The sequence below is a fragment of the Prinia subflava genome, chromosome 6 (genome assembly GCF_021018805.1).
Source record: "Prinia subflava isolate CZ2003 ecotype Zambia chromosome 6, Cam_Psub_1.2, whole genome shotgun sequence".
Taxonomy (NCBI): Eukaryota; Metazoa; Chordata; class Aves; order Passeriformes; family Cisticolidae; genus Prinia; species Prinia subflava.
This window is the reverse complement of record NC_086252.1, coordinates 27,060,100-27,078,102: the sequence shown is the minus strand read 5'-3', so window position 1 is coordinate 27,078,102 and position 18,003 is coordinate 27,060,100. Positions and strand designations below refer to the sequence as shown.

The window sequence follows — 18,003 nt, the reverse complement described above, 5'->3', positions numbered from 1 at the left end:
TAATAATAGAAAACCCTAAAAATTTCATTGTTTTGAATTGTAAGTGGATTTGAAGAACAATTCAGTGATTTATCAGTGGGATCACAGTTTGACCTACACAACAAATGATGCCAAAAGATAAATTATTTCCTATGAGCTTAGTCATTAGGATGGAATAATTTCCCTTCATTTTGATACTTTAAAAATAGTTTTTGAGAAACAAAGATGATCAAAGGGTTGAGTTGCCCTTCGCTGCCTTCTTTAGCACTTAGCTGAGGCCAGGGCTTAGGAGTAAACAGTTTCCTTCAAACAATCATTAGTGCTGCTGTGCTGAAAACCCAGCCCAGTCCCTTGCTGGAGACAAGTGAGGGTGCTCAGTTAACTGGCCTGCACTGGAACCACACTGGGCAGCTCGGGCTCCCGTTCTGGGCACATGCTCGGGACTGGTTTTCAAAGGCACTGGACACCTGACAGCCCTCCTGGCCAACCTCAGTCCTGCTGGAAAAAAGGCATTTCATTCTTTAGCATCTACCTGCAAGCTTAGGTGCTGTCCTAAGCTGTGCTTTAACTGACAGCAGGGTAAGCTGAGCAGCAGCCCAGTGTCCCAAGCCCAGCTGACCCACCCCTTAGTGCTGTGCCAGTGTAACACAGGGATTAAAGATGACTCTGCAAGACTTTTGCACTGACATGGTGTATTTTAGACAAAACTATAGTATAAACATTCCAAGACTGGGTTGAGTGGACTACAGACCTACTTATTCCCATGTACAGTTTCGATACAGATCTCAGTGCAGTGCCTGAAACAGTTCATACGTCACCAGTGTTGTGAAACAGAAGCAAGAGGGTGCACTTTGTTTTATAAAAAACCCAACAAATAAATTATACATCGAGAGCTATTGCCAAGCTTTACATATAAAAAGTAAAAATACAGTAGTTAGTGCGGCTTTAACAAAACAAATCTAGCTAAAAAAATATTCTTATATACTTTAAAAATAAGTTTGTCCAGTTATATAGGGTGTGTGTGTGTTTGTGTTTTTGTGTGTTTATGGAGCAGAGTGCTCAAGCCAAGCAGTCAAAAGGAGGCGAATTCTGCAGAAGAATCCTGTAGCTCCCAGCTCTGTGGGCATGGCAGTGCTGCTGGCAGTGCCTGCTCCTCAGGCCAGCACCAACACGGAGCCACTTGTGTCCCCGAGCTGGCCCTGTCTGTGAGGGGCCGTGCTGGGCACCTGCACCTGTCCCCAGCACTGCCAGGAGCCCCTGCGGCTCTGCCTCGCCCTGCACTCCTGTCTGTGCTGCCAACACCTGCAGCAGGCACACCAGATCACCCCTGTGCCACTGAAAGGCCATCAGCATATATTGGTCCATTTTTTGGTTGGAAAGTTATGATTGTCCAGCTGCATTTGAAAGCTGTGACATTATAGTGTCTAACAGCTACATATATATATATGTATAGAGATACTACAACTAAACTCAGAAACACTATGTGCCCAGACAGAGCTTTAAATGCTAGCTGGCTGTGGAACAGAGCTGCTATCACTTCACCAGTAGATTTGGGCTGTACCAGAATATGTTCACAATGTGAAAAATACAGCCAGTGCTGTTTGTGATGGACATGCTCATCCCAACAGTGTCTTTGCTTCATGAAGACAAAGGGAGCAGACAAAGGGAGAGCAGGCAAGGACTGCAAACAGTTTGTAGAGACCCACACATAACAGCATTGTTCACCTCAGCTGCTCTAATGGGGCTGCAAACTTTCTTGCTGAAATTGTGTCCAAAAAAGTGTCCAAAATTGCCTTACACAGCTGTCTTCAACAAAGTATGAGTAAAATTTAAAATCAAATACATTCAAGCTAATTCATTAACCATGACTCATTAACAGGTAAGTAGGTTATTTATGTCATATAACTTACCCAATATAAAACTCTATTACCACTGAACTAAAGAAAAGATTCCCTTAATTCTGTGTAAGAAAGCCTCAACTCCCACATTATAATGGCCATTTCCTAAGCCTGTAAATGCACACAACACATGCAGACTCTGATGGTCTTAAATGGGTGAGACTGAAATGCATCTCTCTCGGGTTAATTGGTCTGAGACAAGGGTTGGGATGCTGTTATTATAAACAGCACGATTTCTATAAAACCTTTTACTCCACAGAATGTGACTGGAGTGAAATCACTTTTACTTTTAGATCCAATCACTTAGCATTCATTCATTCATTCCTGTCAACTTTACAGCTTTTAAATGGGGGGCAGACCTGCCAACATCCTGACACCAGATTCACACAAAAGTTTTATAAATAAATCTCTTTAAACAAATACCAAAAAATAGACTTTAAGAAAGTACTTGGACCCTACAGCCAATGAATCAATAGTATAGCAACAGTAGGAAAATCCTTTTTTCTCAGTAGAACACAAGCATTAACTGATACTTTATAACACTAACTGTAGGGACTATTATCCCTCTTTGTGTTTGATAAAATGCAGGTGATGAGTAATGCTATGTTACCTGTTAGTCAGTCATGTTGTAACACAGTACCTCTAGCTGCAAAGCAGAACAGTGATGCCAAACTGCAGGATGTTCAGAACACAAACCTCTGTCACCTTCGTCTCTCCAGGCTCCCTATATAAGGAATGATTTGGTTAGCTAAGCAAGCTACCTCAAGATAAACTGACTGAATATTTGCTCCAAGTATCAGATATTGCTGGGAAGAGTTGGGTATGTAGCCCCAAATCTATTAGATATTGCAGGTTCCCAATTTACCAGTTGAAATGTTTGCATTTTTATGTGAAATTTCAAATATTAGTCCTCTGAAAATTGAGGAAAGGCTCACCCCTTTGAAGTTTCTCTGTGTGTGCATGTGTGTAATTACAACATTCCCCTCCAACCACTGCTATCCTGACCATGCTGAAATAACAGTTAGTTATTTGGAACCATTTAGGTTTTAGGGGACACACCACATGCTATTTACTTGTTACTTGCTTGTGATGGCTTGAGAGGAATCTAAGGATGGTATTCAACACACAGTACTGGAAAACTGTAAATTTCTGTTATTCCAGTTTTGGGAAGGATTCAAGCTGACAGTTCACAGAGCTCCTGAACCCAACGGGAAGAGCCAAATATCAAACATGCCTAAGAAAATGCTACTGCATTCTGTCTATTTACAAACCCAACACATGTAGCTGGCGAATGCCAGCTCAGCTGCTGAGCAAACAGATGAATAGCAAGTGCCAAGTTTCCACACACAGTCCTGGCTTTATGAAGGAAGCAGACTGTTGCAGCCATTGCTTCCCTTTTCCTGCAGGAACTTTGCTGGCAAATGCATTATTAATCCAGACTAGGACATTTGATATTCCAATCAGGAACCACCTATGTTTTAATAAGCAGTAAGACTCAGACTTAGAAGTATAAAAAAAGCCAATACTCAACTGGAAGTAGCCGTGAGAGGGCTGAAGGGCTGGGAGCAGGAACCCTGTGCCTGCCCGGGGCAGTGGCTCCGCTAATCCAGCAGCACAGGAGCTCTGGGTGCTGTCTGGAGGGGCACCCACAGCACTGCCACAGTCCTGAAATCCTGGTTCCTGAGGCAGTGGCTGCAGAGCACTGCCTGCAGAGTCACTCTGGTGTGTCAGTACTGCAGCTTTCTCTGGTCCCTACATTCCTCTGTTAAGGCCTCGGGGGCTTTGAGAAGTGGCAGTGGGGTGTCTAAAATCCACGTGGCTTCTCCCTTAACTCGCATTCAGCATCTTGGGAAGAAGAGCACGGGAGCAACAGCAGCATGAACACCTTGGTCTGAAAGCAGCAGCCTCGCTGGGCCCAGCTTACTTGCACAAGCCATAGTGGTTTGGTCCAAACCTTTGTTTACACTGAGACAAGTGCACACAGCCAATGGGCAGAAATGAAGCTGTGCACAGAGGTTCCAGAACCAATTTTCACATTTGTTTCTAAGAACCACATGCATATAAGTATCTACAAACCGCAGCACTATGCAGAAAACACTCTCCAACTCCAGTCATACGTACAAAGCTCTTCCTCAGAAAGAAAGATCACAGTTGTTTCCTCTGTGCTTCCCTGTTAGATGTGGGATTCATCATCTTTGTTTCTCCTCCCTCTGACTCTGCATTACTTTTTTCACAGGGTCCATGTGATGATACTGCTGCCCAGAGCTCAAATGATCTCTGAAACTGATGCACTGTACCCTGAACTTCACCTGAGCACCCACAGATCTTCACCTGCTCTGTGGAGTGTGTGCTCTTACCTTCTTTCTACAGAGACGTAAATGGCTTACAGGAATTTTTCATCCTTTTTTCCTATTTTCACCCTAGTCTTTCTACTATTTGTTCCACATACAACTATTAGATGACAGTTGGAACAGGATTCAAAGTGGTGTTAAGAACAGATCGAGTTGTACCCTCATGCTGCAAAAATACCTGGTATTCCTAAAGCACAGCAAATGGAAAAAAATGCCCAGAAACAGCATGAAGAGAAACAAGAAAATTCTTTTCCTTTCTAGTCCTAGAAGACAATACTAATCAATAAGCAGTTCCTGAAGTAAGCTGCACTCACACCTTCACTGCTTTGGCTTTTAAAACATAAAGATCTCTAGTCTAAAATGCATGTATTTGAATCACGTAGGAAATGAAATGATCAGTGTCAAATGTGGGACCTCTGCTGTATTCTGCTAACGCTACAAGCTGTTTGGCAGGTAATTTGCATTTTCCTGGTTGCAATGAGCAGCAGCTCAAATCCAGTCTACATAGCTGGTGACTGATGGACTAGATTTTCATGCTTTCCAGGTACTGTAACAGGGTGTGCAAAAATCATTTAGGGGTTAAGGCAAAAAGGAGAGTATATGTTGGTAAAAAAGGAAGGAAAACCAGAGGGAATAATCACACAGAAGAAGATGTTCTTGGCTGTATGGGACAGTGACCACCACGGAGGTGCAGAGCATGGCCACGAGGTGGCCCTGTGAGTTCTCCTCATCCCTGCGATGTTCATTATTCCACAGTCACCAGGGCCCCGCGCTCACATCCACAGCTCTGCGGCACCTTCCAGCAGCACAGAGCCAGCTCAGGGCCAGCGACAATCAACCCAGCACGAGCAGAACACAACTGCTTTCTTTTCCTCGGTTCAGAACCAGCTCCAGTGTGACATTTCGCTTCTCCCAAGGGAGAAGATCAAATGTGCATGTGGTTTCACATCCCGGTTCAGGCTGCAATTCCAGTTAGATTGTGATAAATGGAGAAGTCTCTTCCTGGATCCTGGCAAACCAGCCGGCTGTCTGACTCCCATTCAACACGAGTTTGATCCCAAGCAAGTCTTTTGGAAGGATCCTTTGGAGATATGTTAGAAGATTTGAGTTTTTACAAGGTGAGAGTTTCAGAGACTCCTTCTTCTAGAGCTCAGTGGTGAGTAAACATTTCGTTCTTATTGTAGCATCCTCAGTAACTGGGCTAAAATGGGGGAAAAAAATAAGGCTCTGTAAATACACTCCTCCAAAAAGGTCTGCCAGGATGGATTACAAGAGAGGAGTATTGCTTCAAAGAGCATTCATGGCTGTTCCCCTTGTAACTCAATGAGACCAAGGGACAAATCTTTCTAATCGACAACTGCAGAAGAGCAAATTGAATGAAAATTAAACAGCACAGTAGTAGCACCACTGCCACTCTTTAAAGATGGTCACTGCAAGGCCTGATCATCACTGCCATCATTCTGCCTCACCAGCATGGCAGAATGCAATAGCAAGGGAAAAAGCTTCTATCAACTTTGTTTTCTGACACCCTTATAGCTTGGAAATAACTGGGGAGCATCATTCTCCACTACCACCAATCCTCTGGCAAGTACTGAAACACTGTAGAGATTTCTCAGAATTTTTTTCTGTACCGTAACTTAAGTCTAGCATTAGAACACGTGAGCAGATAAAGAAAGAAACTGAAGTGAAATTATAATATACACATATCAGTTTATATCTGTATATATCTGTAATATTTCAGATGCTATAAACTGAGACAAAACTACAGTTTAATTATTAGCACAGCAGAACAAGGCTGTGCTAAGTGCAAACTAATGGCCACTGTAACTGTGTCAGTGGAAGCAATAAGAGTGCCCACAGAGACTTCTGGAATGAGCTGAGGAGACCCCACCTTGCAAGGACTTCTGGTGTCTGCTGGGATGGTGTCAGTCCAGCTGAGGACATCAGGGTCTCCGTGCTGCCCTTCACTGCCTTCAAAGATAAGGCAACATTATTTCCCAAAGGCCCGTTGGAAATCAGTCCCGTCTGAATGGGGAAGAATGAAACAAGAAACTCAAACAACAGCCATGACAAGACAAGCTAACTTTTCAATATCATCTACTTATAAATGGCAAAAATAGGATTCATTAAACTCCAGCCTGGGCTTTACTAAATACCAATTCTTTAAGAAATTGTGTGGCATTTATCTGCAGTACAATACAGCAAAAATTAAGTTTAACTATTAACATGGCATGTTGCCTGATTTACTGCAGCTGAGTATTTTTGGTCTGGTAGACCTTACTTTATAGACCCTCAAACTATTAAAAATAGTTAATAATTTAACTTGAATTAATATCTTAATTATGACAAAAGCTTTCGTTTTTTTCTTTGTTAAGAAATGGTCAAGTGACTCACTGGCACTAACCACCTCGGTGTTACAATGGGCTGAGAAGACACCTACAAAAAGCAAACAAAAGCTCAATTAAAAGGTTGAAAGTAGCTGAGAACGTTGTCAAAATAGCATTGCTTCCCAAAACAAAACCTCCCCCTAAACAATCCCAGATATTTGCCCCTCGATAGCCTTTGAATTGCGCGCATGATTAGATGGAGATGTGGCACCCACTGAGCACAGAGCCAGACACTCACTGGGAGCAGTTGCAACTCAGTGCTCCCTTCCAAAGGAAAGAATTCATCATCTTTTAGTGCTTTGTGGACAGTCTTAATCCAGAGCACACTACTGTGGAGTTTACACGTCCTCCTTCTTCCTGCTTTCTCTTGGTGCACACAATGGAATTCCACTTTGCCAGCACAGATTATAAGAGATTTCTTTTTATCTATATAAACGGCTTGATCAGTATTACAAGTTTACTTTTCAAGTACTTATGTGTGTACCTATATATACAAGACATACAGACATGTACATACATCTTCCCATATAATTTCTGAATTATGTATCACTGAACCCTTATGTAACTCCAGAAGTGTGAGAAGCAGGCTGGCACTTGCAGCTCTACTAAAACAGTACTAGAGGACTCTGTGGCACACATACAGTTGCACTCTTCAGGTTCCTGCATTTCTCCTGCAAAGCTGTAAAGTCTACACCCCTGCACCAGCCACCCTCAGCTGGGGGCCATGTGAGCAGTGATCCCTGTCCATCACTTCCTTCCACTGCTGCAGATCCAAGCCTGGCAGACAGACACTAAAGCCATAGAAGAGTTCATGAGTAAAAATCATTGTTATGTGCAAAGGAAGAAGTTTGGGTTTGAAATACATTTACCCGTGGTGTGGCTTCTGTAAAGTCAATTAGATTCTCTGTCAGTGATGTTAAGGAAACGTCCTGGTCATCTGGAGTGCTCTATGGAATAAATCAGTTTTGAATTGAATTCCCAGTAGTAACCACATAGGTCTGCTGAACACTCTAGTGGCTTCCTGAGTTAATGAACACCACTTTCTATCAGGCCTATTTTTCCGAGTCTTTCCATCTGATCTTTTTTAATGGTCTTTTAATTTCCCTTATTCTCACTAATGTACTGGACACAACATCACTGCCCTGTAAGCAAGCAGTGAGACTGCCCCTTCCCCTCTGTGAAGGTGGGGTTCTGCACCATTCAAAAGGTCAGCCAGGTCTGGAGCGGGGTGTTTGCACTCGGTGAAATTTATGATTATTCAGCGGGATCAACGACATAATACTGGTCTAGAGGCCCAACAGCTACAGGGCAAGGTGTTTTGGTCATCCAGAACAACCTGTCAGTCTGCTCAAGTAAAGGGAGCACAGGTCAATGCTACTGGACTCTGCCTTTTTCTTGGAGAGGGACAAAAAAACATTTAATCCCCAAATTTGTGCTCTTCATGGAGTTCAGTTAAAAATTACCGTAAGGTAACTAGAATAACAAATGAGCATCTAGATTTAAACTTTTCATTCTGTGGTTCTTTTGATGGGAACTGCCTATGTCAGAATTTCACCCCTACAGTCTCCTTACTGGAGCATAAAATCGTTGGGATATAAGGGGCTCCCTGCCAGTGTGAGAGAAACAACCAGTTTAGAAAAATAAGAGTTATCCAAGAACCGGAAAGGACACGCAGCAATGGCCTTTGGAAAGATCTGTGCAGTGTCCCTGGCGGCTTCAGAAAGCACTCTGGCATTCCCCAGCGCCTGGCATTCACAGAGTTATGAGAGGCATGCAGCAAGGTCTGCTGGCCTTGCCTGGAGGCAACGGGAGCTCAGAATGTGACACAGAAACCTTCCAGGCTGGCAGGTGGTGATACCTTTGAAACAGCAGCCTCCTGAGTTGGAGCCAGATTAGCTGGAATTAGCAGGTCCTCGTGGTTAGAGTCAGCACTGTCCTCATTCAACGTATTACTGAAAGGGGAAAACATCCTCATTAGCACGCTGGATAGCACCGACCGGGGCTGCTTCCTAGATAGCTCAAAACCTTGACACCAGCTCCAGGGAGGCAGACAAAAGACTGATGTTTGTATGTCAATGTAAATGCCTTCCAACTACCTCCAGATTACTGCTCTCTCTCACAGTTCCAGCTACAGCTGTGTATGGACCCAACGCTATCGACATTTTCTATCTCAAAGGAGTTTCTTCAGCCCTTGTGTCTAAATTGCCTGAAGCCTTTCCTGTCATCCTCTTATCTTCCTCTTTAGAGCCGGGGGCAGCAGGATGTCAGGAATCTCAGTCCTTTCAGAAGATGAGAGAGATTCACTTACTGCTTGCAAGGATACTCACCCCGAGGCCTGGCCTACACTGATTAACTGCTGCAACAGTAATTAACAACGCATCCATAAACCTGCTTAGTTAGATGTAGCCTAAATGCTCAGCAACTGTTCCTCATCTTTTCAGGCCTTTTCATCATAATCTCCACGGGGTCCCCTTACCCCAGAAACATGTTCTTCCAGAATCACTTACGGTACAAAAGTGTTTGAAGCAGGGATTGCTCTCAGCAGCTCTCTTGGATCTTGAAATACCGGACTGGTTGCTGGGGGACTGCTCTGTGATTTGCCTGACAGCATAATGTTCCTGGCACAGACCAACAAAAAACAAACAAAACAGAAAACAGGTACAACTTTCCATGGAAAGCTCTTTATGAATCATTTGTTACAACACAGTTTTGGGACGCTAATGTACATTTTATTTACAGTATCACCCTCTGCTCTTTGAGGTCTGCCACATATGCATCTTCACAAATGGTCACGAAATTAGACGTTGTAACCTTTTAGTTTTTCAAAGCCTACAATCCCACTGGACCCTGCAATCGTTTCATATTTGGTAATTGTCAGGAAATGGTCACTGTCAGGGGTTTGTGTATGATTTTTTTCTCCACTAGTAAACACCTACTGTGAACAGATCCATCCCCTCTCCCCACACTGAAGCTGTTCACATTTCAGAAATAATTAGTGATTGAAATTGCTGTTGCAACTATGGTCATCAAGTATGGGAGAATAAAGAGCATCTGTATTATATTGCATACAATAAAACTCAGCAGTTATAACCCTAATTTTCATCTCAAAACCACTTCACACTCATGAGGTTAAGGTACCCTGTGCAAGGTGAAATGCAAAGACAACTGAGCCATTGGCAGACTACACTAAACTGCAGGTTCTCAGTTCTGTAGTGGGCTAACTACACCACACATTTCTTACAAATCTATTCACTACCTGGCAGCAGCCTCCTGAATATTGGAATTCTTGACACCTGTCATGCTGTCATCTTTTCCAACCTGAGAGGAAGAAATGAACAGAGACGTAAATTTCTGATATTTGTTTCCCTCTTGTGTCAGTTCTGTGATTCACAGTAGAGCTGGGTGTCTCTATCCCAGCACAAAAACGTGCTGTTCATCTACAGGGACTTCATCAGGGACTTAGAACATCAATTCCATATGACAATTTCAGCGCAGAAATAAAGCCAAATAAAATACCATTATTTGCTAAGGAACTTACTACAACATGTAAGAAGCCCAGGTCTCAGTGATAGAAAAATTGCTTGATTAGAAGGCAACCTTTGGAGGTTACCTGTCTCAATGACCTCTCAACCCAGGGCTTGCACAGGGTCTTGTCCTGTCACCTGTTGAGGATCATCAAGGACAGAAATTCCTCCTTGAGCAACCGTTCTAGTACAGGACTATTATCACTGAAGAAAGGCTGAGCAGCATTCTGACTCTGCCTTGGACAAGGCTCTTGGAACACCCTTATTTGCAAGGCACCTTCTCCAACATCAGGCAATTGAAGAGAAACAAAACATTTGACAGCGTCACAGCTCTGTTCAATCGAGTATTTACCTTGTGCACTGCTTCTGCCTGGGCCTTCAGGATATTGCTTTTGAGATCTGCTGGAAGCCACTTTGCTGCTACGATTGGGCTCTCGATTGCATTGTTAAGACATTTATCTGTCAACTTCACCACTTCATCCTAGACATGAAAACATCTTTATCAGAAGCAGTTTCCACATGGACAAGTCTGGGCTGAAGTTTATCAACATCACTAAATAACAAGGCTCTGAAGCCAGAGGAAAGTCAGCAGATTTATACTGAAATGAAAAAGCAATTTTTTCCTTTATTTTGGAACTCAGTTGTAATGTCACAGCAACACAGAAAGTAAAAAAAGCACAGTGCTTAAATGTAGATATGCAAACTGCTGTGCTAAAAATACAGTGTGCAAGAAATGAAGGGCATCCTAAAACTGCAGCCTAGTTTACTGATAGGAGATCAATATAACAGCCACTATATCACATCAGCGCAGACTAAGTAAAAGTTGGTAATTTTCTCTCAAATGCAAGTTGGGAAGATTTTTAATTTAAAATACAGTTATAAGTTAGACCAACAGTTTAATTAAGATGCTACCAACAACCTCTCCCACCATGGATTATATCAGACTGGCAGCCAGATACATAATGAAGAGAAGTAAGAATGAGATACCTTTCACTACAGTGTATTTCATTATGAGAATTGCATTTCTTAATTATAAAATGTTAATTAAGCATTTAATCTACTAATTGCTATTTGATTAGCGGCAGAAGTTAATTAGCTGAGTGAAAACTAAACCCTGTGACCTTCCTTCTGAGGGTAGGACTCAGCAGGGGGAGACAGAGTCCTGCTTTCCTCACCATCTGCCACGGTCTAGGGCAGGCTCTTCCCGGGAGGCAAGGGCTGCAGGACTGCCCGGAGCGGGGCCAACGCTGCTGCACCTCCACCTGCACCACCTGCAGCGTGCCCAGGAGGAATGAGGCCCATTGCAGAGAGACAGAGCAGAGCAGGGGAGCTAAAAAGAGGTGAACACCTGTCCCCCCACAGCTCTCCATCCACTTTCAGCTTTTTTCATTCCCTGGAGACACTGGTGAGAACTTGTAGTTATTTCATCTTTAGAGAGGGGAAACACATTTCCTTTTTTTGTCTCCCTCTAAATCACCTTTTGGGATATTCTAATAGGATCTTAGGAGAATATCTAAAGGAGAACCTGTTTTCAAATTTTGACCCTGTCAGCAGTGAACTTCACAAAATATCCAAGGGTCACTGAACACATAAAAAGCCATGAGGACCAACAACCAAGTGCTGCTAATGACTATTGCCAGCAGATATTAAGAGGTGCACCTTCCATAAAACATTAACAATTGTTAAACATTTAAGTACTTTCATTTTAGAGAAGCTGCTGGAATTGCCAAAAGGAATAATTACAACTGAATTATTATTATTATTATTATTTGTACAGCTGCAGCAGCCACCTGTGATAATCTTTAAGTCTTTACACTGGACCTCACTGAGGCAGATGCCATGTGTGACACTACCTGCACAGCATTTTGAATGCATTATTCCACTCATACAGTAAATATGATCATTTTAACTGAGCACAGCAGTACACTGGTGCTTGAAATACCATTTTATTGTTTAACTTCCTCTCAGCTTCCTCCACCTGAACAATCAATTTAATTAGGTCACTCTAGTCTACTAACGATTAGACTCCCTACTTTTGAATAGCTTAGTACTATTACAGAATATTTTCATTTAATAGAGTATATATTTCATACTGCCAAGAAAATATTTCTCTGAATAGTAATGATCCATTTTTTTCAGCCTTATTTTGCACTTGAAAAAAGCATAGGTGTCTTACAGGTTTTTTAAATGAAAAAAACATGTAGCTAGAGGGAAAAGCATTAGCACCTGCTAATGCCTCAGGATGTCTAATTTACAAGACATTTCAGTTGTTCACAAAAAATCATGAAGCTGCTGGGGTTTGTCATTATTGTAGCTTATTAGGAGTATTTGTTGTTTCCATTTAGACCAACTACACTCGTACTGTGTCCTTCAATCAAAATATGGAGCTAGGCAGTAATGCAAAAAGGCAAGGAAACATTAAAGGCAGTAACAAGGCATGTGATCCCAATCCTTTGTGCTTTTGAGCTGTGTTCCTGGTGCCACTAAAAATCACTTTGTGCAGGAATATGGAGCCTCATAGAGGGACATTTTGGAGCAACTTCCGTGTATTTAAAGATCACAACAAATTCAGAAAAAGTAAACGCTCACGTCCTTGCATTTCTGACTTGGGAGCAAACTTTGAACACGGCCAAACAGGGTGAGCCTTTATTGTTCATCTCCCTTCAGAAGCTGATGAAAGCAGAGCGTTGGTGTATTTAAAGCTATTTGCTCTCTTTGTCAGATCTGGGCACTGCACTAGTGAAAGCTGGGAGAGGACAAAGTCGCATTCTTCCATCCCAACAGATTTTGGCAGTGAGCAGCAAAGAAGAATGAAGCCATTCATTCCCTTGCTTCCTCTTTTTCTTCAGAAGAACAGGGGTAGCTAGATAAATATTTCCCTATCAAAGAAATCAATCAGGATTGATTGATTGCAAGTATAGAATTACATGAAGATGACTGTCAAGCCATCTCTGTCCCCTAATGGAAAACAATTAAAGATTTTTAATTAACAAAGCTGAAGTGAGATGGCATGTAAGAGTGTCATGAAGTTCAGGATGCAGCTCTGCCTTTATAAGCAGAAAGATAACACTTTCCCCATATGCATTTTACCAAACCTCCTATGTACTGTAACAGTTTCTGCATGTCCTGAAATTCGTAATCACACACATTCAGAGAGAATGCTGCAATACTGCATTCCCTCTGAAATAATAGCAGGCTCCAGGATCTAAACTTATTGCAAGGTTTTAGTAGACACATTGCAGTACCATGCATTTCTGTCAGAAGAGGATACCACAAACACTTTTTTTACTAATAGACTAAGAAGAAAAATAAGTACAAGAGAAGAGCCCATAGGTATATTTTATAACAAACACCATAAATGAAAGCTTCTGTGTTTTCTAAAGCAGCCTTCAAAGGCAGGAAAGAAAGTATTTTTAATAGTGACTTTTAGGTCACTCTTCAGGACTGCATTCCAAACCTTCCTCTCTGAAGGGTGTGCTCATTTGATGCTACTGTAACCTACATGTCTTTGCAATCTGAAGCATTGGGAATTTCAAGTATGCACAGAGTCTCTAATCTTTGTCTATCTTTTTTAAACAAACACTCTCAAGTGACTACTTGGTAAGCTACATCATAGGCAGAAAAGTTTTATTCTGTCTCTTCTACCTTAAAAAAACTTCCAGTGATCTACTCTTATATTTTCCTAATACAATTTGCACTCCCTTCTTGAAAGCTCAGCTGTGTTTTACTCACCTGTTATCATACTGTTGATCCATAATTCTCTGTTTTGCAGATGTTCTTGCTCTCTAATCAGGTTACTGTCCCCCCAGTATCTCCAACCTCTAAAGTTACTTGGCACCTCATTTGACAGCAGCTGGATGACTGTGACTGTTCTGTATTGGGAGCTGTTTGTTAGATTAGCTCATTACAGGAATCTCAGCTTGCTTATTATAAATCACCCACAATTTAAAAACCACTGAAATAGTTTAGGTCCATTCTCTTCAATGAACCAATTAAATGCTTTTCCTCTCTCTGTCTGAACTAGAGCTCAGCAGGCTAAAATATTCTCAAATAAACTGTATTCATTTGCTTTAGCTTATGTGGAAGCAATGTTTCAGCCTACCAGGACCTACAGCCCACTGAGTAATCTCCTTAGAGAGCCGGTAATCTCTGTAATGCACTCACCAAGCAGAGAGGTGCAGCAGGCAGCCCTGACAGCCCTTAAAGGGGACACGAGCCAAGAGCCTGCAGCACCACCCACAGCAGCAGCCCTCTCCCACATGGAGGTGGAAAACAAACGCCTAGGAGTGAGCTTAGGTCAAACATACACTGCTGAACATCCCTCCTGGCACCTGGTTCTGTTACTATTGAGGGAGCAAGAAAAATCATAGCTGCTTCACTCAAAGTTAGATAAATCCTTGGGCCTCCCTGCAAGGGAGGGTAGCCTAAACAGAGATAACACTGTCAGGTGTTTCACTCTCTCTGCTTGCCCAAAACACAAAAATCTCCCAAAGCTTTTGCATCAGAGAAAGCAAAGTAATGGAAAATTAAATTTCATTTTTCAAAGCTCACTAAAAAAACCCAGAAAAATATCCTGTCTGGGAGCAGTTGTCTGATAACCAGTGAATCCATCAAAGTTCACTGCTGCTGTAAGGGAGGATCCTGGCCTCTCCATCCCTTCTAGCAACACTACTTATTCTCACTAAGGCCCTGGCATTTCTTTGACCTTTTCCCTCAACCTATTTAACTCACTATTTACCAACTTAAAGAGCAAACTAAAAACCTAAAGAAATCCGGCATCTCAACAAAAAGTTCAAAACAAAGGCAGGAGAAAAACCTGTTTGCCAGTTTGTAGCTACCTTTGTTCACTGAAACTTGCGAAGATTCCTGGTGGTGAGAGAGGAGAGAGGCAAGCTGGGGAAAAAAGAGTGAGGAGGAAGGAGGAGAAGAGAGCCCTCACCCTGTTCAGGGCACTCAGGCTTGTACTTTGGCTCAGCTGCCCGTGAAGTGCAGCCTGACTTGCTCAGAGGATTTGAGAGCGGTAAATCAAACCACATCACGGCTCTTTGTATAAACACAGAGCACTAACACCTACATCAGAGAGCAGGTTACTTAACAGGAGGGAGGGATCATCAGCAAACTTGACTCAAAACAGAACGTCAGAGCAACCTTCTCAGAACTGAAAAATGCCAGGAAAGCAGCTCAGCTCTTCCAAAAAGAGGGTGAACCATCCAACACCATGCAGGTAGTAATCTACAGATAAAGCCAACTGAGAAACATTTCAAGCATTTATGCCTTTTACTCCCACTGATTTTAGAAAATCTCACCAGGCTGCAGTTTGCAGACATGCACCTCTGCCCCCATCTTTATCTCACTGCCCTGTCACAGGTTTATATATCATAAAGCCTTTGTATTTCCTTTACCATTCCCCAGTACTACTGACTCATATTCTTAGAAGTCTTGCAAACAGACCAAGGCAAGTGGAATACTTTTCAGAATGATCTGAACAAATTCAGGACCATTGCAGGGGGAATGAAGGCCAATTACCTGCACATTTATGTTTACGTTGGGACGCTCAGCCGGCACGGGGCTGCTGCGCTCTGTCTCCAGCTGTTTCAGTTTTAGGAATGTGTCTTCAAATGCTGAAAAAGACAAAAAAATTATAATCTTCCTAATGTTACTGTGGAGTTACTTGATTTGTAACTTGCACTATTCCTAAATACCAATTACATAATTTTGAAGTTGTGCAGAAAAGCACAGGGAGAGGGAATCCACCTGCTCAAGCTCTGGTGCAAATTTCAAGCCTGCAGGCTGTGTGCATCAGATCTCAGCACTGCACTCCTGGGAGCTCATCTGCCCAGCCATCGAACAGAGAGTTGATTGCTTAGATGGTGGCACTTTACTGCATTTGTGGACAAAGCCACACCCAATGAAGAACTGACTTTTCCCTTATATCTCTGTCCTTGCTGTTCCAGTAATGGGTAAAATTACTGTCCTGATGCATATAATTCAAGGGTGCTTCCTAAAACAGTTCTGCATTTTTTTGTAAGGATACAATCTCATATCACCCTAATTATTTAATCTTGATCTCACACATCATAATAGGGAAAAATCTGTCAGTTTGCTTACGATCAGAGTCTGTTTTTTCTGCAGCAGTTTCCTTCGTGCCAGGAGGAGGGCAATCAACAGCCTCTTCTAAATCTCCTGTTGCCAAGCCAACAACTGGATGGCCCACGGCAGCATCATCCACACAGGTTTCTGGCAACTCTGTGCTGTCTAGCAAATCAACAAGAGGTGTGCTGCAAAGGCAGAAAGGTGGGCAGAGAGATGCACAATCATGTTACCACTCTTCCTGTAACAAGAAAAAGCTTTAACACATGCAATCTCTTTTTCAAGCTGTCCTCTGCTGACCAGCCACAATCTAGAAAAACTGTTTCAGGTAAATAAGACATCAGCTTTCAGTGAGCATAAGAGACATAAATAAGGGAACATTTCATGTCTGTACAAGTGACTTCATAACAGAACAGGTCCATGTTGCCTGCTGTGTCATCACACAGCAGTGGAAAAAGTGAAGAGAGAAGGAGGGAAGTTTTTATCCATGAAGTACACTTTTTGGAACAAACATTTGAAGTTTTTGTAACAAACTCAAGGTAGCCTTTAGGATTTTTACAAGAGGAAAAGAAAAGTTAAGGGGAGGGAAGTGGATATCACACAAAGCTGTTTGTGCAGCACTTCACCCAACACTGGTAAGCAGAACAGAGGGCAGAGGGGTGCACTGCACAGGACTGCACTGACACTCATGGCCAGGCATACCTAGAACCAGTTTCAGTTTTGTTAATTCAGGCAGAACCATGAATGAAACCTTAGCAGCCACGGCGTCTTAAGAGAACAGCATGTACTCTGTACCCTGTCAGGATCACTTGTTTCACCTTCTTTGGTTTCTGATGGAAATATCTCCTTTAAATTTTGTCCTATGAGCTGTATTTTCAATGAACAAGGAAAAATAATTACAAAAATAAAAATATTATGATGCTTATGTTGTGCAGGCAGTCAGGAATCTCATACATTTCTCCAGAGCTTGGGAACAGCTAAAGCTATCCTAACAGCAAATTAACAAACATAAAAACCACTGCTGCACAATGCAATGGTTAATCAGCCAGCCTGTGCACACAACTGCAGCTTTACTGCTGCCCACTTCAATCAACAATCACTCCCACAGTTTGGCTGCAATATTGATTTAAAAAGAAAAGTCTAACGATCCCTTTTGCAAGTCCTATCCCAAACAGGAGAACAATGATATCAAGCCCATACCCACCACAAAAGAACAGAACCTCCCTTAAGCACAAACAAGAGAAGTTTTCTACTTGACAGTTTAGACCAGCTTCTCCCTTACCACTACCAGGTTAGTGCCCAATGCCTCTCTCTCCTGGAACCTGGAAGCAATGCCACGTTGTCACTACAGAGGCTCCAGGAAAAACTCCTTCCCCTCCAGCTCGAGCACACAAAGAATCCTTTCAATGTTAAGTATCTACCTCTGAAACAGATGGTGGGATATCACTGCTCTAGTGCTAATAATGTACAAATCATTGAAAGTCAATTAATTGCTGTAAGGCAAATTGAGGTCACTGGCTTGATTCTCATAAGAAACTACTAGCAAAGCAAATAATAGGAAAATTTTTCAACCTCCTGTGCAGTTTCTCTCTGCACTAGTAATGGGAAAAGGCAAATAGCACACAGGCTTGCAGAGAGGGAATGATGGATACAGAGATTTAATTGTTAGAACTAACAAACAGGAAGAGATGCTCTTGCAATTAAGGAAACAAGGAAAGTGAGACTGAATCCCATATACCTGCATTGCCCCCACATAAAGGGATATTTTGAACTT

General features: G+C 42.3%; 1 protein-coding gene across 1 annotated transcript in view; it reads right to left on the bottom strand.

The window, feature by feature from the left end:
• Positions 1 to 651: 651 nt before the first annotated feature.
• EPB41L5 (erythrocyte membrane protein band 4.1 like 5) overlaps positions 652 to 18,003 on the bottom strand; it is a 54,422-nt gene continuing 37,070 nt past the window's right edge. Inside the window, exons 17-26 of the mRNA XM_063400836.1 lie at positions 16,248 to 16,417; positions 15,666 to 15,760; positions 10,492 to 10,620; positions 9,872 to 9,933; positions 9,123 to 9,233; positions 8,474 to 8,567; positions 7,485 to 7,562; positions 6,623 to 6,664; positions 6,120 to 6,253; positions 652 to 5,429 (exon numbers count right to left, since the gene is read on the bottom strand). Coding sequence (XP_063256906.1) covers positions 5,372 to 5,429; positions 6,120 to 6,253; positions 6,623 to 6,664; positions 7,485 to 7,562; positions 8,474 to 8,567; positions 9,123 to 9,233; positions 9,872 to 9,933; positions 10,492 to 10,620; positions 15,666 to 15,760; positions 16,248 to 16,417 — 973 coding nt within the window. The 3' untranslated portion in view covers positions 652 to 5,371. The remainder of the gene's footprint in view (positions 5,430 to 6,119; positions 6,254 to 6,622; positions 6,665 to 7,484; positions 7,563 to 8,473; positions 8,568 to 9,122; positions 9,234 to 9,871; positions 9,934 to 10,491; positions 10,621 to 15,665; positions 15,761 to 16,247; positions 16,418 to 18,003) is intronic.